The sequence below is a fragment of the Sturnira hondurensis genome, unplaced genomic scaffold (assembly GCF_014824575.4).
Source record: "Sturnira hondurensis isolate 20B ecotype Veracruz unplaced genomic scaffold, ASM1482457v3 Scaffold0016663, whole genome shotgun sequence".
NCBI lineage: Eukaryota > Metazoa > Chordata > Mammalia > Chiroptera > Phyllostomidae > Sturnira > Sturnira hondurensis.
In genome coordinates this window covers 15,847,485-15,870,600 of record NW_028089294.1, presented here as the reverse complement: position 1 = coordinate 15,870,600, position 23,116 = coordinate 15,847,485, and the positions used below count along the sequence as shown (strand labels likewise).

Below are 23,116 nucleotides of genomic sequence, written 5' to 3'. Positions count from 1 at the left end.
CTGCCATAAACCAACAAAAAAATGATACTCAATAGAGCAGACAAGGGATCCAAACAAATACCCCCCAGAAGGGGCGATACGAAGAACTTTTAAACATGTAAAAAGATAATGAGGCTTTCTTGGAATAAGAGAAATGCAGGCTAAAACTGCTCAGACTCATTTTCGCTGTCCGGTTGGCAAACATCTGCATGTGTGAGACCGCGCAGTGGCGGCTGAGGTGCGGGAGGCAGGCAGGCTCCCGAGTTGCTGGAGGGAGTGGACATGGCTGCGGCCTCCATGCAGGGCCGTTGGGCAGCAGCGGTTACAAAACTGTGTATGTCTTACGCTGCGATTTCTCCCCTGGGACATGGATGTACACATTTGAACTGTGTTTGTTGTAGCTTATTCATTGCGGCGTTGTATGAAGCGGCGGAAGATCAGAGACAACCTCAATTTCCATCATTAAGGACTTGATTGAACAATATAGGGGGCACCTGCATGATGGAATAGTATGCAGCTGTAAAAAAGAACAAAAGTTCTTGGTGTATTTATTGGAAAAGACCACTAAGATATATCCTTGTGTGCAAAAGCCGAGTGCAGAATGATGTGTGTTGGGGGGTGTCGTTTATGTGGGAGCGGGCTGGAAGAGTGTGCGCTCGTACGGACACCGTGTGTCTTTGGACGGCTGCGTAAGAAACTGACGTTTGGGGAAGCAAACTGCATGGACTGAGGGGTAAGAGTAGGAGGAAGACTTTTTAAATTTTGAAATTAAAATAAAATGTATTTTGTATTATGATTCAAAAGGAGGTTTGTGTCACACAGGCTTTGTAACTGCCAGCGCCGTGAGCTCCTGTGAACCCACTTTGGAAAGGGACCATTAGCATCGTTCTGGAGTCCCCAAGTGCCCCGCCCTGGTCCCATCCGCCTTCTTTTCCACCCTTTGTCCTCACTACTCCTTTTCCTGGGTGAATGTCTCCCTCTGATCTTTTCTGTAACTTCTTGTAGATTTTTCTCTCTTTCCTTCTTCCTGTCTGTTTTTATATGCTCACACCTGTGTATCTCTGACCCATAGTCAGCCCTGGCACCTTCTCCAGATCAGCCCCTGGCACCTGTCCCCCCTGCAGGAGCAAGCAAGCCTGACGTCCTCATTGGAGCCAGCTGAGCATCTAGACGTCCAGGGAAAGGAGAAGCAAAGTCTTGAGGAAGAGGAGGCCCCCTCTTCTCCCAGGCTCATCCACCCCAACGATGTCCTTAAGATCCTGGAGGCCTTTGTCATGAGCCTGAGGAAGCCCAGGTGGGCTGTGGCGCAGAGGGCTTGCCTAAGAACAGGGGGAGCTGGATGGGGCGAGGAGCCACGCAGAGGCCAGGGAGGCTGCTGAGCAAGAACGTGGGGCAGTGGGTAAAGGGATACCCAAAGGGAGGGCTAGAGGAACCAGTGGACATTAAAATGAAAGAAATGGGGTGTAGAAGTGATCTCATTCATCGTTCATTCATTCATTCAAGGAACATTTACTGGGGTCTGCTGTGTGCAGGCCTGTGGGAACGACACCTCGTGAGCAGAACAGTGGTCGAAGCATATACAAGGTGTCACGTTGCTCCGGGGAGGCATGTCACAGAGGACTTGAGGGGGGTGTGGCTCAGAACTGGGTTTCCCTAGGCAGATAAAGTGGAGGAAAGGGTGTTTCAGGGTGTCACAGCACAGGAGAAGGCCTGGTGCGTTCAAGAATGGCGAGGTGTGGCTGGAATGTCAGGGTCTGGGAAGTGGGGCCAGCGGGTGGGAGAGCCTGGTCGGACCTGGGAGAGCCTTTCCGAAGGTCCCCGAGATCTTAGTCCCCGTCTGTTAGTGGCCTGGAGCCAGAAAGGGGAGCGTGGGGGAGTGTGCTCAGATTTGGATTTTAGAAAGATCACCTTGGCCACAGGTTGGCTACAAGGAGAGCGATGGAAAGATTTGTCGGGGGGAGGTGATAGCCTGGGTCACGGCTATCCTAGAGGGGGCAGAGAGGCGGTGACAGATTTTGAGAGCGGTTCTGGATTCTTAATGAGAGAGGTGGGCAGAGTAATGAGCTTTAAAGCCAGTGAGGGGAAAGGGTGGATTAACTCCGGTGGTGCTCACGAAAGTGACAGTGGCACCGAGAATTGGGAACGGTGACGTGTCCTCTCCGAGACCCTCCTGAGATCTGGTAAGCTTGCATAACTGACCGGGAAGGCGACCTGTGGGAAAGCAGGAAGTCTGTGAGGGACAGGCACTGTGACTGGCGGGTCCAGGTGGTGCCAGGTGGACTTGATGGCACCAGTGCCCTTGACCCTCAGGGACTCTCGGGCACCAGTGAAGCTGCTGAAGGAAGTGCGGAATAACTCCAAGGACTCCGAGTACTGGAAGGCCCTGGCCACGGTTGTCTCTCAGGCCACGCAGAACCTCTGGGATGGTCTATACCTGGCCTTGGAGAAATACCAGTGAGTGTGTGCGTGTCATGGCCCAGGAGGGGTGAGCTGGGCGGGTAGTGGGGAGGCCTCCCGCTCCGAGTGGCCACACTTGCTACCTCCCTGTCCATGAACTCTTAGACAGAAGCTGCCTTTGGCAACTTCTGGTGGGGCTGTGCAGTGCTGGTGATTGGGCCTCTGGACCCTCCTTTTTGGTTCTGTTCCCGTGAACCTAGCTCATTCTGGAGGCAGGAGGGCTGCTCTGGAGGCCGTGGCTTCTGGGACCTTCTCCCACCTCTAGCCAGAACAGAAGCATAGGGATCCTTGCTAGAGGGTGGAGGAAGCCTTGGGCGGCGTCTCACCGATTTTTCTGCCCAAAGCCTCGTCCTGACGCAGAGGGCCAAGCTGCTGGCAGAAAACAGCGCCCTGGAGCAGCAGAACACGGAGCTCCAGGTGCTGCTGCAGCGGTACCTACACTCCAAGGTGGGTGACAGGGACCCTCCGCGGAGGGTGGGCAGGGGTAGGTGGGGCAGAGGTGGGGGACACAGGAGCTGATATTAGGAAATGAGCAGCCCCCTCCTTGACCCAAGGCTCTTTGAGACATGGGTTGCCGTGTTGTCCGTGATGCCACAGTTCTGGGCACCAGCTGCTCATTGGGCCACTCTTAGGGACAGGGCCAGAGCAGGGCCATGTGACCGCTGGCCGAGCCCATCTGGAGTTGTTTTCTGTTTTGGTCTTAATAGTCAGTCTGTGAGGAATCGAGGGCAGAAATGAGCCTGATGGTCAAGGTCAAAACCTGGAGATTCCGTGACTGGCCCAGACCACGAGCTCTCCCCGCTCTACCAGCCTGGGCTGTCTGGCCTGCAATGTGACGTGGGCAGAGGGGGCTCCAGCTGGGGCAGCTATTCCCTGGCCCTGACTCATGCCCACTCCAGCGATAGTTGGGCAGCTTCCTCGTGGCCCAGCAAGGGGAGGAATCTCATGTCTCTGCTCCCTTTGGTTGGTAACACAGCTGCAAGCTCTGATTTGCTGGTGGGGTGTCCTTCACGAGGTGCTGAGCCTGTGGGCCAGGAGGGCCATGCCACTGGGCTGAGCATAGTTCCTCCTCTGCTATCAGCTGTGCGTGTGAGAGGTGACTGAGGCCAGCCACAAGCCCAGGCCCTGGGGTTGTGTGGCCTGGTGTGGTTTCAGGCCCCAAGCTGCATCTGAACAGGGGCCATAGTAAGCTTGGGGGTCATGATGACCTCTTGGCCTGTGACAGGATTCAGACATCAGGGGACCATGGTCCACCCTTCCATCAATGCTGCTGTGCACGAGAGGATAGGGAGGATGAAGGGAAGTGCAGGGCCAGACTGGGGGCTGGGATGGCAAGTGAAGAGGGGAAGAGAATTGAAGAGAATGGATCTGAGTGGAAGGTTAAGAACATCCCCAGAGGCTAGTTAGCTGGAGCGGAAGCCGAACGAGCAGCCCTGGACCCTGTCTTCTGTAGGAGGGCAGACGTGGGCTTTCCCAGACACCTGGACGCAGGGGGCAGAAGTGCACGCAGAGATGTGCAGGCTTGTGGGACAGTCAACAAGTGCACCTGACCCCCGGAAGGCATGAAGGAGGACGACCCTGGGGAACAGGTAATGACCTTCACTCCCTCTTTTCCAGATAAATGCGGAACTGCAGATTCCTCCGATTCAGGTGTTCCAGATGCCCACCCAACCCAAGCAGCCCTGACGAGGTGCTGTGTCGGAGCGGGCACTGGCGTTGGTGCTGGTGCAGGGGCTGGCGCATGTCACCCGGGGAGCTGCAGGGCGTGCTCTGCATTGCCCAGAGCTGCCATTGTAAAGTGACAAGGGCAGTGGCCTGTATCCTGTAGTCATGATTAAAGTCTTTAAAAAGTTGTGGCTGAGTCTTTTTAAAGAGGGTCCAGTGACACACGGGCCCCTACCCCCACCCCTGGGTCAGGAGAGGACTGTGTCCCCGCCTCAGACTGTGGCAGGCGAACGGGCGCGATGCTGTGCGCTGAGGCCAGGCCAGTGGTGTGCAGCTCCCTTGTTGCTTTGGGGGGCAGCCAGTGCCTGTGCTTGGAAGCTGGAACTTTGGGGCAGCTGGCAGGGTCTTCAGCTTTCAGATTGCCCTTGGGCCTGCAGCAGGACCCTGTCGAAGAGCTTCTGAGGCCCTTGGGCGCACCCTGCTGTGTGCTCTGGGCCGTGGTGTGAGGTCCCTCCGGTGGGTACCCCAGGCAGGTGGCCCTGTGTGAATGCTGGGCCATGAGGCCACCCAGAGGAAACATCAGAGGGGCCAGGTGACACTGAGTTTGCCAACCACGGATGCCCACCGGCCCTGTGCCCCACGCCATTCCCCCCACTGGAGCAGATTTGTCAGCTCAGTGTTTGATTCCTTTTATTAAGAGAAAAATCAGCACTCAAGAAAGGAAAAACAGCCAAGAGAATCCCAGCTCACGCAGGCAGGGGGCAGCACTTCAAGTACAAACTCCTGGCTGTACCTGGAGGGACTGGAAGGGCCAGCTGTGCAGGGCAGGGAGCACAGGGGCTGCCTGGGGCGGTGGGGAGGGCAGAGGGGCTCATCGTCACCGCCTCTCAGACTTACGGACAGTAGCCAGGATGGAGGAAGCTCTGAGGATTGATAAAAACCCACAAGTCACCCACGAGTCCCCGTCTGGGGGCTGCCTGGGCAAGAGGAGGAGCCACGTGGAGTGTGCTGGGGCAGCAGCAGCTACCTGCAGGGTCATTAGGAAGAGTCTGGCCCGATTCTGCAGAACAAGGACCAGCAGTATCACTGTCTCCACAGGGTTGTGTCTGGAAGGGGAGAGTGATGCTCCTTGCTCATTCATTTTTTTAAAGCCCTGGGCACTGGCCCATGATTCTGGGTTAATTTCATTCGAGCTTTAGTTCGTGACTGGAAGGCCTGGGGTAGGGTTTGGGGTGGCTTCCTTGGAAGCCAAGGTCTGAAGAAGGGTGGAGCCTCAGCAGTGAGGTGTAGCCCCCAACTCCTGCCCACATCCCCACCCCCACCCCACAGGCAGCGGCCAGAGGGGTAGGACCAGGCCAGCTGCAGGCCTGGGGAGGAGAGGGCTGGCCCATCACTAGCCCAAGAAGCAGGAGATAGGCTTCTGGGACCTGAGGCTTGAGGGTGGACATGGGGTTTCTCAGGCTCCCCCCAGGGAGTCTGGGAAGTCCACACCAGGGGAGGGGTGCACACGCAGGCCCAGGAGAGGAGCTTCGGGGAGGCGGCAGGGATTTCACGCCCCTAGGAGCTTCTTGACCATGTAGCCGGGGAGGCTGTAGAGGAAGAGGCCCAGCATGAGCAGCGCCAGCAGCGCCAGCACGATCTTGATGATGAGCCACTTGTAGCGCGTGCAGATGAGGTACTTGATGGACTTGAGGGGGTTGAGGAACCAGACGAAGGCGGTGTCGGGCCGGCTGGGGGAGGGGGAGGTGCGGTCAGGCAGTGGGCACCTCCCAGGGCACCCCATCCCCTCCGCCCTTCTGACCCCAAGAGACCCTGTCCGTCATGGCCTCAGTCCCCAAGTAGTGAATGCTGGCGACAGGGTCTGAGCCCATTTCTAAGCACAGGGTTTGCCGCTTGCATTTCCATTTGCAGGACCCTCTGGTGTCCCAATCTCCTTCCGGGGCCTAAGTGGCGTTTCTTGCCGCTGGGCAGCCCTGAGCCTCCACCTGAACACCCGCAGCCGCAGCCCCCGGCGGTGCCGATTAGCAGGAAGTGCCTCTACTTAGCAGCTCATTGGACAGGGTCCAGGCTGCCCCTGTTCTCTCTCTGTGAGACCACGCTTCCCAGCCTCCCCCACTGCTTTCTGGTGAGCATAAACTTTGGCCAGGGATCTGAGGGCTCCCTGTAGGGCACAGGCCATGTGCACTGACAGGCCTGCTGTCAGGGTGTGACCGCATGGTCCCCCAGCCAAGCAGTGCTTGTCCAGCTTTGTGTTGTGTTACAAGACAACAGATTCTACAAAATGTCAGGATGTGAAACTGAAGATGCTTTTTCAGACATGTCTGCCCTGCTGACTCCAGGAGGATGTGGGTGCACCCACTAGAGCTGGGCTTGACATCGGCGGGGCTACAGTGTGGGGCATGGGTGCAGGGCCCCCGGTGTCTGACCTCAGCGAGGACATGAAGTTAGCACCTCACTGAGCCTCAGTTTCCTCGCTTATGCCACGGGTGAGCAGTAGAGCCGGTGGGTGAAAGGGTGGGGTGAGACCGGAGGGCGAGGCTCCCAGCGCAGTGTCTGGCACCGGGCGGGCGCTCAGCAGATGCTGGCCGCTGAGATGCTGCAACTGGATGGAGCCACCTAACTGTCCTGCTGGATGGAGGGGCTGCGGGTCGGCAGGTGGATGCTGCAGGAACTACTCGGGACTTGCTGGCTAAGCCCAGCCAAGCCCTGTCCCCTTCCCTGCCCACATCTCAGCTTCTTTCTGCTGAAGGTTAGTCTGGCAGGCGTGTTGCTGGGAGAGGAAGCGGTGTAGTTTGAAGAATGCTGGATGGGCAACTTGGAAACCTGGGCTGAGTCCTAGCTCCCCCCTAATTTGCTAGAGGGCCTTACTTCACCTCTCGGGCCCGATATGTAATCATGAAAATAGTCATTTCCCATTCTGAGAGCCTATGAAACCATTGGAAGTGTTGTCAAAGCTTTGTGAAACTTCCTGTGTGTGCACACGTGCAATTACACATGTGTATGTGTGCATGTGTGTGTCATGCATGCCGCCAAGCTCTAAGTCCAGAGGAAGAAGGGAGGAGTACCAGACCCAGGAGGATGCCGGGCTCAGGCCCCAAGGATCTTCTTGACTAGGTAGCCAGGCACAGAGTAGAGGAAAAGAGCGAGGAGGAGGAGCAGCAGCAGGAGCAGCAGCAGTTTGAGGAGCAGCCAGCGATACGTGTGCCACAGGAAGTAGCGGGCGGACTTGAGAGGGTTCAAGAACCAGATGAAGCTCGTGTCTGGCCGGCTGGAGCAGCAAGAGGAGCAGGGGGAGCAGGAGAAAGGATGCAGGGGGTAAAGGCTCGGGGAGTGGCAAGGGGGCTCTGCCAGGAGGGGGCCACCTGGGCGGAGTGAGTAGTTCTCGGGAAGGGATAAGAGGGCAGGGGTGCCTGTGGAGTGGGGGCAAGAAGACAGTTCTGGCCCCTCTTTCCTGGTCCAGTGTCCCCAGGGACCAGTGTGGCAGGGGCTCTGGCCTGGCAGGGCACTCACTTGGGTTTCTCTAGGGGGTCAGGTTCATTGCGGGCAAGGCCCACTGGATTCTTCTCCGCCTCCTCCGCCGTCAGCAGATGCAGCTCTGCCTCCACCTTGCCCTGCAGAGAGGAAGAGGACTGTCCCAATGTCTGTGCCAGGTGCCAGGCCCCCAGCACTGGCTCGGCCCTGGCCATCGCCCGAGCAGTGGGCTGCCCACCGTGAGCTCAAACTCGTCATTCTCGTCGCGGGCCAGGAGAGGCCACCAGCCTTTGACACGCTTCTGCTTGAAGATGGAAACCAGGGGCACGTCCATCTCCCCTGTGGCCATCTCCATGGTGCACTGCTTGGCCGTCTTTGCGCCCCGCGGGAACCGGTTCAGATCCAGCTCGATGGCCCCTGTGGGGGCCTCAGAGTCAGCACTGACAGGCCAGGTTGGAATGACCCCGCCCCACACCCAGTGTGGGCTCTCCCTGTCCCCACCTCCCCCTGCCCTGTCCCCTGCGTTCTGGGCCCCAGCCCTGCACCCAGGAAGTCGTCGGCGGAGAAGTGGTCCGCGTCCCAGATCTGCAGCGTGAGCCGCGCTGGGATCTTGTACTCGGTCTCGTCCCAGGAGAACATGGACTCCTTTTTGGAGATGACGATCTTCTCCTCGGCAGCCAGGTAATCGAAGGGGAAGATGTAGCGCCAGTTGAAGTTGCCCTCCCCGGTCAGGGAGTGGTAGTGGACGTCCGTGTCCTGCTTGTCCTCCTGCTGGCCCTTCAGCCACCTGCAGAGAGCCGCCCACGGCAGACCTGTGGCCACGCCCCTGGGGCCTCTCCCCGCCTTGCAGCTCCTTCTGTCCTTGCCCTCCTTTCCTGCCCACCAGGAGGGCGGGCTCACCCCACCCCACCCCCGCCTCGCCAGGGACCTCTCACCCACCCCCGCACAAAGATGTCACTGGACTTCTCCCCAGTGAAGAAGTCGTCGTCCTCCAGGACCACCTCGTCCGTGTTCCACACGATGACCCGTAGCTCATACCTGGGCAGGGGGAGAGGCTGATTAGCGGTCGGGGCGGGGGTTGTGGGCCGGGATGGGCAGGGCGCTGGAGATGAGATGGCCCAGAGAAGTCCTGGGGACTTGGGGTGAGCACGGGGCCTGGGCAGGTGGGAGCTGAGAGAGCAGAGGGGAAGCCGAGCTGTTGGGTCCCTGGGTCGGCCAGTCGGAATGGCTGTTGGGAGGAGAATGGCTGTGGCCCCAGGGGCAGTCTGGCGGGCTGGAATGCCAGGGCCCAGAGCACACTGCTAGTGGCCAGGGAGGCTGGCTCCGGGACGGGCGGAGCCCAGAGCGTCAGGACCTAGGCCCCGTCCCCAGAGGCCAGAGCTCCAATCCAGTTCTGGCAGAAATTACGCTAAAGCCCAGCAGCCAGCAGGGGACACCCACAGAATCTAGTTTCCTAATTCATGGTCTTGTCCCTGAAGAGGATTTTCCCTTTAGAGTGAAATGAGGTAGTTACGTTTCAACCTTTAGGAGTTAGGCTCTGGACTGCAAGTCCCCGTGACCCTTGGGTTGGGGTGTCCCCTAGTGGTAGACCCTGGAACGGCACACTCGTGGCCTCGGAGGGGGAGGCTCTTTCAGACAGAATTGGCTGCAGAACTTGTCCACCCAGGGCAAAATGGAACTACAGGGCTCCTCGTTCAAAAACCATTAAGAATTTCAAGATTATCAGGTTGGAGTAAGGGTGGGGTGGCCCTGAGCGTGGGCCCCTGTGCCAATCCATCCACCATGAAGGGGGCCCTGATTCCAGCCACTGGCCCGTCACTGTTGGCAATGACTTGATCTTGCCACTTTACAGAAGGGAAGCCTGAGGACCAGGGAGGCAAAGTGAGTTGGCCAGGGTCATCTAGGAGAGGCAGCTCGACAGCCTGGGGTGGGGCTGCCGGAGGGCGTAGCCAGCTCCCAGGCGTCTGTGCCCTGCATGGGGGTGCATACCCAGTGAGGGAGCCCACGTTTTGGTGGAAGTCTGCCGGAGGGGGCTGGTGTACGGGCTCAAGCCCTCACTGACCTCCCAGTGGGGGTTGTGGCCCCTGCTTCGGCAAAGGTGACCCGCCAAGGGCAGGCCCCACAACTCTCTCCGTAGGTAGGTTTGCTCCTATCACAAGGCCACACCGGGGAAAGCTGGTCACCAAAGTGACTGGGGCTATGTGAGGAGTGGTGAGGGGTCGGGGCAGGGAGGGGTGGTGCTGGGCCCCAGCAGCTCACTTCTTGGGCTTCCGAGGGGAGATGTCCAGAGGCGTCCCAGGGGCCGGCATGTCCATGGGGAACATGTCCACCCACAGCTCCAGGCGGCCCTGAGGAAGGGGGGGCATGGCAGGTCCCCTCATAGCTCCTCCACTGCTCTCCTCACCCTCCCAGCCTTTGTTCTGACAAGACCCATTTCATCAATTTTCAGCCTTGGATGCCAGGAATTCCTATGACATCATCGACAGCCAATCACAGCTTCTGAGGGAAAAACCCCAGGTCTCCACCCCAGCTGGTGTGGTTCTCCCTCAAGGCAAAGACAGGTGCCACTGGGGTAATTGTGAAGGGCCACGCTGGGGAGGTGCACCAGGCTTTGGGAAGGCAGCCAATAGCATGAGGCCCCGTTTTACTCCCTGATCCTAAAAACCGAGAACCTCCAGGAAGTCACCTGCTCGATGCCCGGCTTGTCAGGGTTGAGCAGCGGCCGGGTCTCCACGTGCTCCGGCACCAGGCGGCAGCCCACTCGGGGGATGTCCTCCCAGTGCCGAAGGGCGCACAGCGCCACGTGCTCGTCCGTGGGCCGCCTCTGACCTGTGGGTGCCAGCGTGTCAGCTGCTGGCCCGTGCTCAGCAGCACCAGACCACCACTGGTCCACCCATCTCCACTTTACTGCTGGGAAGACTGAGGCACAGAGGGAGAAGGCTCGCCCGGGTTCTCAGCTGCCCCACAGGGCCCAGAGAGCCTCACGTCCTTGGGTTTCCTCTTCCTGGGGAACTTGACCAGAGAATCCTCAGGAGGTCTGAGGTTGGGGGTGGGGGGCAAGGATCCACCTCCCGTCCCAGCACCGTGAAGGTGGGCAGCACGCAGTCCCTGCACAGGTCCCCCTGATCCTCTGGGAAGGGCCCTGCGGGCAGAGCAGTGAAGAGAGCGCAGGGCTTGGAGCCACGTGACCCTGGACAAGTTGCTAGACTCTTTGGGCCTCAGTTTCCTCAGCTGCACAGTGGGGAGACCCTCCCTAGCCCAGAGGGGTGCTGAGAGGAGAGAGAAGGCAGCAAGCAGGTGAGTGCTTTGTAGCACAGGGAGGCTGGGCAGAGGCTGGGCAGACAGAGTGGGGGGACTCTGGGCTGATGTGTAGGGGGTCACTAGGCCCAGACCAAGGACACCCCAGACTAGGCCCTAAGGTCCCATAGAGGGAAGTGGGGGCCCCTCCTTGACCTCTGGCCCCCCTGTGGCTGCATCCAGCACCCCATTACCATTCTCGTCCTCCATCTCAGAGGGCCCCGTGAAGACTCGGTTGAACACCTTCACTCTCCCAGGGGGCCCGAAGTGGGGGCCGTCCACTTTGCCCTCCTTGCAGAGGCGGGTCAGGATCTGGCTGGGCTTCATGGGGTCCCTCCAGATATTGTAGCCATGTCTGTGGGAGGGGATACAGAGGCATGGCGGGGCTTGGGGAGGGGCTGGGCCATTCCCAGGTGGCAGCTGGTTACAGCCAGTTTCCTTAAGTTGTCTGCTGCCCAATGTCAGCCCGTGGGCCCTGTCCCAGGCTCCAGGTTCCTCGGAGGCACTAGGGCTGTGGGAGGCTGATCGCCCCTGCCCTGATCTCTGGCGCCAGATGACCAGTGTCCCCAGGATGAGTACCAGTTGCCCCTAGGGTGCCCGCTCCTCTCAAACCTCCAAGACTCCCATGAGGAAGCCGATGACCTGAGAAGTTAAGGGATGTAACCAGGGTCACATAGCCTGTCGATGGCAGAGACTGGCCGGATCCCCAGTGGACTCTTCCTAGGGCACAGTGCCGCCTCTGCTCTCAGCCCACTTTTCTCTTTTTGCCCTGCCTCCTCTGTCCTGGAACCTCCTGGTGGCTCCCTCCTTGTCCTGGCCTCTGAAGACTGTGCCCAGAGCAGGCAGGGGCGCAGGCCCGGCCTGGAGCAGACCCTGTAAAATGTCTACCTTCCCAAACCATGTGCTCTGAATCTTATTTTTAGAGTCAAGGCCAGACGAGTGGGCCCGGCCCTGCCCTGCACCTCCCCACCCCGCTCACGCACATGGAGTAGGTCTGGGCGATGCCACAGGTGGCGCGGTGCTTGCTGTAGAAGCGATTCTCCAGGTCAATCTTGGTTTCCCCAATGAGGTCATCGGTGCCCACCAGGTCCCAGTCATACACGGAGACTGTCAGCATGGATTCCATGGGGAAGGATGCCTCGATGTCGAAGGACCTGGCCAGGGGAGGTTGAGAAAAGGATTGAAGGTGAGGTGGGTTGAGAGGAGAGGGGGTCTGGGCTGGAGAAGTTGCAGGGGCAGCCGGGAGGCCACCTGGAGGCCTTACTTCCCAAAGACAGGGTTGAGCTGCTTGGAGATGTAGTTCTCCTTGTCCCGGATGTCAGTCTTGCCCAGCCGGATGGCAATGTAGGGGTCCGCTTTGCCATTGATGTCTGCGGGGTGCAGGTCTGTGGCCTGAGATGGGGGAGGGGTGCCCCTGAGCAGGCTCCCCACACCCTCCTCACCTCCCAGTGGCCCTGCTCTGCTCCCTGACAGTCCCCTGAGGGCAAAGAGCAGAGGCTTGCTGTGTGCCCGTCTGGGCCTTGGCTTCCTCCTCTCTAGAGGGTGGGGACTAGACTGCAGAACCCTCAGGTGCTTCCCCATCAGGTGCTGCCAGTTCGCAGCTGCTGCAGCCCCCCTGGGGGGGAGGACTGGGCCACAGGGGAGGGACTGTGAGGGGGGTCTCACCCTGACCACGTAGACGCGGACCAGCACATTGATGGGCTCATTGCTGGGGATGCCCTGGAACATGCCGCAGCTGGGGTCGTAGCCAGCTTCCCGGGACACGTCCTCTGGGAGTGGCACTTTGTACATGCAGAGGGAGCCCTGGGCAAGGCAAGGTGCGTCAGGGCACAGGCTTCAGTGAGCACAGGTGGGGGTGGCATCAGAACAACCAACAGTCACACCCTCCCGTGGCAGGGCCTGAACCCTCTGGTGGCTGGATCACGGGGAGGCCTAGGGGTCCTGGAAGGAGTGGCTGGGGCAGTGGTGGAGGGGGATGCAGGCAACTTGGGGAGGCCTCCAGGGCGGATGCTCTTTATCGATGAGCATGAAGGTGTTTTTGTATTTCACCAACCAGTACAGCTGACAGTTTCATGTGACTGTCAGCCCTGGGCTCTTGCTGGCATGGGGTGGGGGGCAGAGGGGTGCCCTGGGGGCTCAGGTCAGGGCCTGGGACTTAGGGGCTAGCCCTGCTCCTTGCCTGACCTTGAACCGGCCCACAATGCGCTCCTCTTCGCTGGAGCCGTCTTCATCATCCCCCGTCTTGCCCCGGAGCAGGTTGAAGGTGTGCAGCCAGTCCTCAAAGTTGTCGAAATCTGACTCGAGCTCCCTGGGGTACACCTGAGCCAGGCCAAGCCATTAGGGGGACACGGCCTGTCCACTGGCCTCCCTCTTGTCCCATTTGCCACCTCCTGTCCCCAGGTGTGACCCCACCCCCCGGCAGGGTGTGTCCCAGCCCCTTACCTTGAGCTCATCGATCTTAGATTTCTTCTTCTCAGGGGCTTCGGACCCCTGGCCAGGGCCGGGGCTCTGGGCTCTCTTCTTCTTCTCATCCCTTGCAGCCTTCGCCTTCTCTTTGCCCTTCATCAGCCCCCTCCCACCTGGCCAGGAACAGAAAAGCAGGCCTTGTCTGTTTGGGGCAGACACGGAGGAGCACTTGGCTAATGTCACTGGGCTGGTCTCCGTGCACTCATCTGTAAAATGCAGACAGTGCTCCCAGGCATGCCTGCCTCACACGGTGCAGGTGCCCAGCACGGTCACGCCAGGAATGTGCGCAAAGACTGCTGTCCTGCCCTGTGACAGAGCAGGGTGGGGAAGCTGCTCTCTGTCTTCCCTGGCCTCAGCCCGCTTGTCTGAGGTGGAGGTGTTCTTGTAAAGCTTTAGAAAAACAGGTGACATGGTTGACTATGTCGGGGAAATGTTTTATATTATAGCTTCCTCTTAGAGGTTCGAACTAACATTTGTACATTAAAGACACTGAGAATCCCTGAACCAAAAGACTTATTTTTTGCCTCGAACCATAGAACCCTCTTTTCCCTCCAGGACACCCACTAACATCGTGCCACAGAAAAGGACTGGGAAGTGCTGGGTAGGATGAGCTCCGAGGGTGCTTCCAGCTCTTCTGTGGCTCTAAATGCCTGTCCACCAGCCTAAGCCTGCTCACTAGTGCCCAGGGACGCCTGGGGACATCTGACCTTGGCCGCTGCAGCTGTGTGGGTGCACGGGAGGGAGAAAGAGAAGCAGCTGGTGCAGCAGGTAGGGATCTGGCCACCTGGGGGCAGGGGAGAGAGGGGCAGAGATCCAGGGTTCTAGGGCTCACCCTCAGGGTTGTCCATCTCTTCCTTCTCTTCCAAGTCCATTCCTGAGGTATCGTGCTGTCGAAGTTGCTGCCGAAAGATGAGGTGAGAGGAGGAAGGAAGGTGGGCTTCCTGGGGAGGGGTAAGTGGACCCCCCACTCTGGTCTCAGATCAGGCTTAAATGTGCTAGAAACAGAAAGGCTTTCCTACTAGGTTACAAACCCATTGTGTTTGGGTGTGTTCTCTTGTTCTTGAGGAGTTTTTCTTGGCATGCATCCAACCCAGGTAAAGATTACACTTCCCCGCCTCCCTTGCAGCTACGTGTGGCCATAAGACTAGATTCTGGCTAAAACGTACAACTTCTGGGGTGGGCCGATCAAGGAAAGGAGTGTGACCCTCTTCTCCCTACCCCTTCCTGTACCATCACTCACTACCCAGAGGACGGTAGCAAGGCGGCAGTATCTTGGTCCTTGACACCATCAAGTCACCATAACAGCTTTTCCCTTGTTCACACTGATCTAACTTGCTGTGGAAGCTTAGCCTGTGCTTTAACGTGCATAGTAAACATCAGACACGGCTTGGGCCACGGAAAGGGCCTGCGGAGAGCATGTGGCTGGGTCAGCTCAGTTGAGGGAATTGAGGCACATGGCCCTCCTGGTCAGCCAATCAGGCAGGGAGTGCCTTGAGCTAGGAGAGCAGTGTGGAGAAGAGATCGATGAAGAAGAGGAAAAGTGTGCTTCTGGAACTTGCGGTCTGGCTCAGCCAATGGAACTCATGTGCCCACAACAGGGGAAGAACATGTCATAGCTGCTGTGACCAAGACAGGTCAAATAAAACAGTATGAAGACAGACAAGTCCTACTACGAAGTTACTGTTTCCTTTTGGCCTCCGAGCACGTTTCTCCTCTTCCTCAAATGTCGCCTCCTCTGCAAAGCCCCCTCTGGCCCGGGCAGGGGCTGGTTGGCTTTTGCTATCACACTGAACTGTATCTGCTTACATGCCCATTTTGCCCAGCAAACAGAGGGCTCCTCAGGGCAGGTACGGCATCTTATCTCTCGGCTCCCACAGCACCTAGGATGGTGTCTGACTTGTGTATATTCAAGAGATGTTTGTGAATGGAGTGAATGAGGACCAGAGGAAAGCAAGCCAAGGATAGAGATAGGACCGCCATGCTGGGAAGGGCATCCTGGACTAGAATGTCAAAGCTATGAGACACGGCTGTCCCAAGCTCGTGTCAATGGGGTGGAGCAGCCAGCTCAGGTGGGGAGCAGGAAGGAAGTTGGACAGGAGGGCCTGATGCAGAGCTGGGGCCGCCTCCCCAGTGCAGTTCCTCATCAGCCCCCTAGCCCAGCCCCGAGGCCTCACCTCCTTCATGGTGTCAATGGAGGCAAAGTACTTGGACCACCAATCCAGCATGCTCTCATCTGGCTCATCTTCCTCTGGCTCTTCCGAGTTGCCCTTCTTCTTCTTTTTCTTCTTCTCCTTCTCCTCGTCAGCCTGGAAGGTTGGCCAGGTCAAGAGTCCTGCAGACATCACTGTGCCCTGGCCATTTCCAGGGCCCTGGACAACTAGGGGGTCCCCCATCCATTCTGAGCATCTGCTCCCGGGAAGCCCTGGGTCCCATGAGGCTCTATGGGGCCATCACTGCCAGAGGGGGATGTCTTATGGAGGAGGATGCCATGGCCGGAGAGGTCATGACCTGCCCACATGAGCCCCCCGCCAAAGTGGGGTTGGCACAAAGGGGCCCCACTGCCTAAGCAACTGTCTTGGTCTGCGCTCTGGGAGGTATGCAGGCATGAGCATCCAGGGGCTGGGGTGGCCCTCTGCCTGTTGCTGCACCCTTTGGCCTGACACCCATGCCAGTGTAAGGTCCTCTTTCCCCAGAACCCCCAGACAGCCCCCATACTCACCACATCCACCTTGATGACAGCATCAGAAGTCTGCAAAGGGGAACCAAAGAGACAGAGACAGAATTAGCGCCCCTGGGGCCTGGAGTGGAGGCAGCAGCCCAGCCAGGGAGCGTGGGGAGACACTTGCTATGCGCTGTGAATCCCTGCGTACCCAGGGTCAACTTTGCACTAACAGGAGCACGCTGCTGGAGAGCCTGCAAAAGGTCTGCCTTGCAGACGTTTCCTCAAACCTTACAGGGCGGTGGTTCTCAACCCTGAGGCAGCTGTGGACACCCCAGATGATTTCAGTGGGAGGGTCAGGATTGGGAGGGGGGCTGGCCGCATGCAGGGGTTCAGTGAGGTTGGCTAGATGGAGTCAACTTCAACTCTACTTTTCCTCTCTGACCAGGTCAAGCACCTTAAAAATTAAGTGGATACACACACACACACACACACACACACACACAATTGCATAGCCAAAGAGGACCCTGGTGAAAACACCCCACCAGAGCCCAGGGCCTGCGGGATGATGGGGAAGCTGAGTCCAGTCCTCTGTCTTGTTTGCTGAGGGCGTGAAACAAAGGAGCTTCCCAGGAGGAGCTGACTATGCTGTCAGATGGTTCTGGCTCTTTCTGTCTCTTGTCCATGCACACAGCATGCTTGTGTGTGCACACACTGACATAGTCTAGGGTGGAGCTGTTTGCACACACAGTCAGGGCCAGCCCTGGACATGCCGAAGGAGGTGGCCTGGCTCAGAGGGAGCATCACACCCAGCTGCACGCTCCGAGCCAGTGTGGTGCTGGCCATGCCCCACCTGCCTTACCGAGTCCAGCTTCACCATGGTCTCCAGCTTCTTGACGGGCACCTCTGGCTCCATGCTCACCACCACCTCCCCTGTGGGGTGAGAGGAGGGGCCCCCATTGCACAGCACACGGCAGCCCCGGAGAAGTCTTACTGGACAGAGAGGTGGACAGACAGGCAGACAGACAGGGGAGAGCAGGGGTGACAGTGAAAGTCAAGGGTGACCAGATGGACCAGAGAGAGGCCCAAAGCTGATTCTCCAGCTTTCGGAGGGGAGGGAGAAAGATGGAGCAGTTGAAGGGAAAACTGTGGGCATCAGGAGAGGGAGAAGGTGAGCCGGAGGAAGGAGGAGCTGCAGCCTAGAGAAATAGTGGAGGCTGGGCCGGGAGGGAGGCCAGGGGCAGGACGGGGTGGGTGGAGGCCAGGTCTCCTCCAAGTACCAGCTGAGGAAGCTGTCTGCCCTCAGGCCCTCTAAGGGCATCTCCAGCTCTGGCTCTTTCTGCTCTGGAGTGAGGGGCAGCCCTGTGCAGGCTTGGCTCTTGGGACAGGACCTTCCTGCTGGCCTCCCCTGTACCCACTTGTGGATGCCCTGGGATGGCAGCCAGGTGGCTGTGTGACTGGGCTGTGAGCTGGAGCCCCTCCCAAGGGCTGGTGGACACAGGCCTGGGCCCCAGGGTGTGGCCTACCAGTGGTGTTCCAGTTAGCGCTCGAGTGGTCTGGGGGCCTGTAGATGAAGCGCCGCAGGGAGTTAACGGCGTGGGAGCCCACCAGGGTGTAGCGGCCAAAGGCGCGGCAGTCCACCACGCGGATGTTCAAGGGTGGGTGCAGCAGCTCGTTCTCCGGGAGGTCCTGGGTGTTGCCAATGGAGCCTGAGCTCAGAGAAGGGGGCAGAGGCACCTGGCCTGCCCCACCGTGCCAGCTGCCCCCCACTATGCCAGGCTGTGCCCGGGCTGGCACCCACCACTTCAAACCACTTCACGAGGGTGCTGAAGTTGGGGTTCTTCTTGTAGTTGTGGATCATAGATGACTGTACCCCCTTCCCCGCACACTCGATGTCCACCCTCGGCCGGTCCACCTGGGCCAGGTTCACACGTTTAAGGTCCCGCAGGCCCCAGAACAGCACCTGGGAGGGGGCAGGGGGACGGGACAGTCCCCTCAGTCAAGGAAGCCAGTGGTGGACTGGGCCTCCGGAGAAGGAACTGGGCAGTGGGGTGGGCAGTGGGTTGGGAGGGCCAGGGCCAGGGCAGCTGACAGGGGTGGGTGTTGGGGACGGGTGGCAGGGCTGGGACCAGTCCCAGCACATGGCAGGGAGACTCAGTGCAGACTGGGCAGACTGGACTGGTGGGGTCACGTCTGCTGCCACCTCTGGGTGTGATCTCGGATGAGTCACTTCCCCTCCTTGTCCCTCAGTCTCCTTGTCTGAAAAATGAGGTGGCCTGAGGTTGCTGAAGGCCCCTGGAATCTTATGTCAACAGTGCAATTTGTGCTAATGGCCCTCGTTGGAGTCACAGAGTGAGGGGCATAGAAAAGCGAGCACAGCAGGGCCCATGCAGAGCAGGGGTGGGAGGGGCAGGAGGGGTGGGTGGAGCCCTCACACACCTCGATTCGGTATTTGCTGAGCACAGGCCGGATGCCCATGGGCACAGGCATGATGGGGCCTCGATCCACATCCACCGGGCCGTCAATGGGTGGCAGGTCGGCCTTCCCTGCCGGCCCGATCTGGGGAAGAAGGGTCACAAGGTCACACCCTGCAGAGCCTGGAGAGTGGGCTCTCCCTTCCCAGGAGTTAGTTGCCATGTGATCTAGAGAGACAGGGAGGACCCAACACCCTAGGCCCCCAAGAACCACACTCCCAGCTCCAGGCAGACAGGCCCCTCGCAGGATGGGGTGAGGGGCTGCACCTGCAGGAGCTCAAAGGCGGCCAGAAGGTCCCCGGCCGTGGAGTTGCCTCGGTAGATCTGGTAGTACTCAAGCTGAGGTGGGAAGCGGGGTGGGCAGTACGCCTCGTCAGCCATCTTCACCACGGGCTTGGCAAAGGTCCGGCCCATGAAGTCGAACTTGCCCTGATGGGACAAACAGCCAAGGTGGCCGCTTGGTGCTTGAGTTGACCGAGTATAGTCATGACTGAGGTCTTACGCTGTCCTTTCCACAATGCCAGTGGGCGAGGGGGCAGGTGGGGTTACCCCATCCCACCAGTGGGCAAACCAAGTCTCACCACAGATTCGCTCAAGGCCATGCTGGCAGTGGGGGCAGATTTGGGGCTCAGGACTAGCGGGACCTCCCACCTCTAGTCTAGGGTTGCTCCAGGACCTCAGGAGCTGAGGACGCTTGTCATAAGTGGCTCCCCAGCTCTGGAGGAACCCCCCCCAATCTTTCACCCCCCACCCCAGAGCGCTCATGGAGAACTGGGGGGCTGTTACTGACTGGAAGGTGCAGGCAGGAGGGCCCCTTGGGATGGGGGAAGGCTGGGGACAGCAGGACTTGCTGACACATGTCCTGGAGACCTGGGGCCTGAGCTTACTCTGTCTATGCAGGGAAGTGGGAACACCCTGACGCATCTTCCCCCGAGACCCCAGAGGCCCATATTGTGTGTGTGGGGGGGGTGGTCAGGCTGCAGAGACAGGGCAGAAGGAGCTGGTTAGCCGCCCAGGCTTCCACGTTTCCTACAGCGCCTTGGCTGAGGAGGTCTGGGCAGGCGGCCACCAATGCACACGGAGGGCAGTGACGAAGCGGTAGGTCCCAGGTCTCAGAGTCCACCCCTACCATGGTGTCCTGGTCGTAGACTTCAATGACAATGATGGGGGGATCGTCCCGCAACTCGTGAGCTTCTCCGTATAGCTCCAGGTTGTCGAACACCAGCATTTGGTCCCAGGTGGGGCATAGGGTCTCATTCAGCACCTGCAGTATGGGGCAGGGCAGGGGAAATGTAATAAGTGTGGTGGGTGGAAAGATCTCTGATCAGAAGCCACCTGCAGCCACTGTGGCTTCCAGGGGACTCGGGGAACAGGAGTGTCATGTTCCCTATCTCTTCTGGGAATCTAAAAATGAAGGCCATTGTGCAGTCTGCTCCCGTCCCCTTTGCCTGCGTCTTCCCCGCGTTCACCAGAACCACACCAAAGCCTTCAGCAGGGTGGCCTGGGCGTGCACCTTGTCTGCAGGGCTTCCCTCTGTCTCTCAGGTTCCACAGGCTCACAGGTCTGCAAATACTCTCAAAACCAGAGACACTCCCTCCCCGCAGACCCTCACCTCTGTGCATTGACTCTGGTTGATGAAGAAGACACGAGCAAATGGGTCTGAGAGGCCGCTGCTGTCCGCAGCGAAGAGGCTGCGTGCCTGGTACATGTGGGCCCGGAGCTGGAACACCTGCTTCTCTGTGGGGAAGGGCAGGCTGAGGCTTGGGGACGCTGCCCCTCCCCCGCCCCAGCGTCCTCCCAGGGTGAGGGCTGGGAGCCAGGGGTCCCCACTCACTGGTGTAGACCAGGCTGATGGGTGGGAAGGAGTGCAGGCCCAGACCCTGGGCCGCCTTGACCTCCTCGAAGCCGCAGGGCAGGCCGCACAGGAAGTCCTTGCGCTGCTTGCTGAGGCCCAGCCACAGGTAGAGCTCCAGCTTGGCCTGCACCGTCCAGCCCATTGAGCCGAGACCCCGCTTCCCAGGCAGCTGGGGGTGAGTGTGGGGTCAGCATGGAGGGTGTGGGCAGGGTGGGACCATGCTGTCCTCCCTGCCTCCCATTCTCTGCCAGCTCCCTCCTCTCTCAGCACCTGCTCCCCGAGGGCACCACTCCACCAGCTCACACTTGCCAGACCCGGGCTGGGGACGGCTTTCTCCCTGGGGGGACTGACCCTTAGAAGAAGCCAGGTGCAAACCCAGGGCCCCAGCCCCCCATCCTGCAGCACCCCCTCAGTCGGGCCCCCTTCTGGCACCTTGAGGAAGAGTGTCTTGACCTTGGCGCAGTCCTTGCCCAGCTCCTCCTCCACGATGGAGAAGAGCAGGTCTTTGGAGGGCACCCGGGCGTAGGCAATGCGTTTGTTGTTGCTCATCATCCAGATGAAGACGTCAGGGATGCTGTGCTGGGGCTGTGGGAGGGGAGCCAGGGGGTGAGGGGGCCGCTTCTCAGAGGGGGCCCCGTGGGCCTCGCTGGCCACCAGGGCCTTTCCCTCAGGGACCAGAGGAAAGACCCTGGGTGCGGTCTTCCTTCACCCCCCACCGATGGGGCGAGAAGAATGTACAGTAGGACGAAAGGCTTGTTCATCCCTGTCCCCCTGACAGCTGTCAGCAGCAGAGGCCTCCTAGGAGGTCCGGCTCCACCCCTTCCTGTGCGGCCCCCTCCCTCTTCTGGTCACTGGAGTTTGGCCTGGGCACCCCTCAACGCACACCAGCAGGGGCGCACCTCATCTGCCAGGAAGCGCAGCTTCTGCAGGAAGTTCTGGCACAGCCTCAGCTTGTCCCGCACCGTGTGTCGTTTCACCTGAGCCCGCAAGGCCTTCGCCTGCTGCCCCATGCTCTCCTGTGAGGGTGAGCGGGATGAGCGGGGCCACCACGCCTGATGGAGGGGGCTGGTCCGGGGGGACTGTGGCCTCAGACATACATCCTCCCACCCCAGTTTCCCCTTTCACCTCCAGACCTTCCCTCCCTCCCCTGTGGTCCAGCACTGAGGACCGTGTCCTCACCAGCTCCCGCATGCATGACTTGAGGCGCTCCCGGTCGAGCCTGGTACGGGACAAGTGACCCTGGTCCTTGTCAGCGAGGGAGAGGAACCGGCTGGGGGTGAGGGGAGCAGGTCTTAGCAGAGCCCACCCTCCAGCAGGAGGCCTGCAGACACCTCCTTGTCTTCCCTACCCCAGCCCCCAGCCTTCCCCCACTGCCCCTCCCCCTCACTGGCAGCCACTGCTAAGCTCCTCCAGGACGCCCCGCAGCCGACGCTCTGGGTAGGACTTCTCGGTTTTGATCATCTCCTGCACGTCGTTCAGGCCTTCTTCCTGAGGACCAGGAGCAGGGTGCATGCCGAGTCACAGCCCCTCCCCCAGCCTCCCCAGATGCCACCCCATCCATCAGGGGAAATAAGGTGACCTGGGATCTCCCTCTGGTGCCACCCTCCAGCATCCCACCATCATCAGGAATCCTCCAATTCCCCAGGTTCTGCTTTCGAAGCCCAGGGGCCTTCAGTTCCTGAAGAAAAAGCCACTTTGGGGCTCTGAACCTGGGGTCCTGGTGGACTTGCAGGGGTGGGCAGAATCAGGACTGGGGGCGGGGTGCAGGTCAGAGCCAGAAGGGTACCCCAGCTGCCTTCAGGGAACCCCAGGACTGGCTGGGCCCGGAGTGCCAGACTCCACTCCAGGTAGCCCTCTGTCTCTTGGCCCACTTCGGAGGGGTGGGGGAGCAGGGACAGAAACAGAGGTCCTGCTGGGGCCACTCCAGCAGTCCCACGACCCCATCCCCTGGCCCTCACAGCAAGCTCCTGGGCAGAGACGCCTGTGAGGTGCAGAGGACTCGCCCCTCCCCACCGTGCCCACCCCACACTCTCCACCGAGGCCTGGGGCTGACCAGCTTGTCTGCAATGTGGTCCATGATGTTGGCATTGTAGAGGCGGCGGCGCTGGTCAGGCCACCAGCTCTTGATGTAGATGCAGGGCTTTTGTTCCAGGTAGGGCAGGTGGAAGTAGTTCCTGGGGCGGGGAGGAGGTGGGCGGTTGGGGACTGGGGTCCAGGGAGGTGGGAGGCAGCAGGCAGGGCCTCCCAGGGCCCTCTCTGCCCCCGGCTCACCTGTCAGTGACCTGAGGCCGCATGGGTGGGGTGGAGGAGATTGAGGCCAGGTCCCCCCCCTCCTCCGTCTCCTCGTCGCTGGAGTTCTGGATCAGATCTACTTCCTCCTCGTCCCCGGGCTCCTTCCGAGGTCGAGGCCGCTGGGGTCGGGACAGGCCATCAATCTCGTTCCCATAGTTTCCTGGAAGCATGAGGGGACACCTGAGGCCTAGAATCCTTTCCCAGCGGGCCTCAGCCAGCCCTCCAGTCTGGGTGTCACCTTGGGTTTGTGGGAGGGGAGAGGGAAAGTCAGGGAAGGGGAAGTGCTGGGAGTCAGGTCAGCTCAGATGTGACAGAACACCCACCAGAGAATGGTCCCCATGTCCTCCGTGCCTGCAAAGATCTCGCAGAGAGCTCTGATGACCCCTGAGCCCAAGACCCAGCCCAGGACGCGGCCCATCTTCCCACTCTCTCCTCTCTAGCCCCACGAGGGCCTTTTTCCCTTCAGCAGGGATGGTTTCTTCCTCCCCTGTGTCCCAAACA

General features: G+C 59.7%; 2 protein-coding genes across 5 annotated transcripts in view; one reads left to right on the top strand and one right to left on the bottom strand.

Moving 5' to 3' along the window:
• DRC1 (dynein regulatory complex subunit 1) overlaps nucleotides 1-4,278 on the top strand; it is a 29,566-nt gene extending 25,288 nt beyond the window's left edge. The window contains exons 14-17 of the mRNA XM_037066849.1: nucleotides 1,104-1,273; nucleotides 2,290-2,433; nucleotides 2,781-2,883; nucleotides 4,054-4,278. Of these exons, the coding sequence (XP_036922744.1) occupies nucleotides 1,104-1,273; nucleotides 2,290-2,433; nucleotides 2,781-2,883; nucleotides 4,054-4,122 (486 nt within the window). The 3' untranslated portion in view covers nucleotides 4,123-4,278. The remainder of the gene's footprint in view (nucleotides 1-1,103; nucleotides 1,274-2,289; nucleotides 2,434-2,780; nucleotides 2,884-4,053) is intronic.
• A 1,371-nt stretch (nucleotides 4,279-5,649) lies between these two features.
• Nucleotides 5,650-23,116, bottom strand: part of OTOF (otoferlin) — an 82,014-nt gene continuing 64,547 nt past the window's right edge. Inside the window, exons 18-47 of one of the 4 annotated variants that reach the window (XM_037066520.1) lie at nucleotides 22,595-22,775; nucleotides 22,377-22,497; nucleotides 21,711-21,811; nucleotides 21,503-21,593; nucleotides 21,223-21,339; nucleotides 20,756-20,908; nucleotides 20,303-20,492; nucleotides 20,081-20,205; nucleotides 19,598-19,732; nucleotides 18,736-18,897; nucleotides 18,434-18,553; nucleotides 17,796-17,957; nucleotides 17,521-17,683; nucleotides 16,857-16,927; nucleotides 16,055-16,084; nucleotides 15,510-15,641; nucleotides 14,168-14,234; nucleotides 13,312-13,448; nucleotides 13,054-13,188; nucleotides 12,535-12,672; nucleotides 12,134-12,261; nucleotides 11,853-12,023; nucleotides 11,064-11,224; nucleotides 10,259-10,401; nucleotides 9,832-9,920; nucleotides 8,512-8,610; nucleotides 8,118-8,359; nucleotides 7,811-7,989; nucleotides 7,612-7,712; nucleotides 5,650-5,831 (exon numbers count right to left, since the gene is read on the bottom strand). In XM_037066520.1, coding sequence (XP_036922415.1) covers nucleotides 5,651-5,831; nucleotides 7,612-7,712; nucleotides 7,811-7,989; nucleotides 8,118-8,359; nucleotides 8,512-8,610; nucleotides 9,832-9,920; nucleotides 10,259-10,401; nucleotides 11,064-11,224; nucleotides 11,853-12,023; nucleotides 12,134-12,261; nucleotides 12,535-12,672; nucleotides 13,054-13,188; nucleotides 13,312-13,448; nucleotides 14,168-14,234; nucleotides 15,510-15,641; nucleotides 16,055-16,084; nucleotides 16,857-16,927; nucleotides 17,521-17,683; nucleotides 17,796-17,957; nucleotides 18,434-18,553; nucleotides 18,736-18,897; nucleotides 19,598-19,732; nucleotides 20,081-20,205; nucleotides 20,303-20,492; nucleotides 20,756-20,908; nucleotides 21,223-21,339; nucleotides 21,503-21,593; nucleotides 21,711-21,811; nucleotides 22,377-22,497; nucleotides 22,595-22,775 — 4,025 coding nt within the window. In that variant the 3' untranslated portion in view covers nucleotide 5,650. Of the gene's footprint in view, nucleotides 5,832-7,188; nucleotides 7,370-7,611; nucleotides 7,713-7,810; nucleotides 7,990-8,117; nucleotides 8,360-8,511; nucleotides 8,611-9,831; nucleotides 9,921-10,258; nucleotides 10,402-11,063; nucleotides 11,225-11,852; nucleotides 12,024-12,133; nucleotides 12,262-12,534; nucleotides 12,673-13,053; nucleotides 13,189-13,311; nucleotides 13,449-14,167; nucleotides 14,235-15,509; nucleotides 15,642-16,054; nucleotides 16,085-16,856; nucleotides 16,988-17,520; nucleotides 17,684-17,795; nucleotides 17,958-18,433; nucleotides 18,554-18,735; nucleotides 18,898-19,597; nucleotides 19,733-20,080; nucleotides 20,206-20,302; nucleotides 20,493-20,755; nucleotides 20,909-21,222; nucleotides 21,340-21,502; nucleotides 21,594-21,710; nucleotides 21,812-22,376; nucleotides 22,498-22,594; nucleotides 22,776-23,116 lie in introns of those variants that run through there. The other 3 variants (XM_037066519.1, XM_037066518.1, XM_037066521.1) reach the window with 3 other exon arrangements.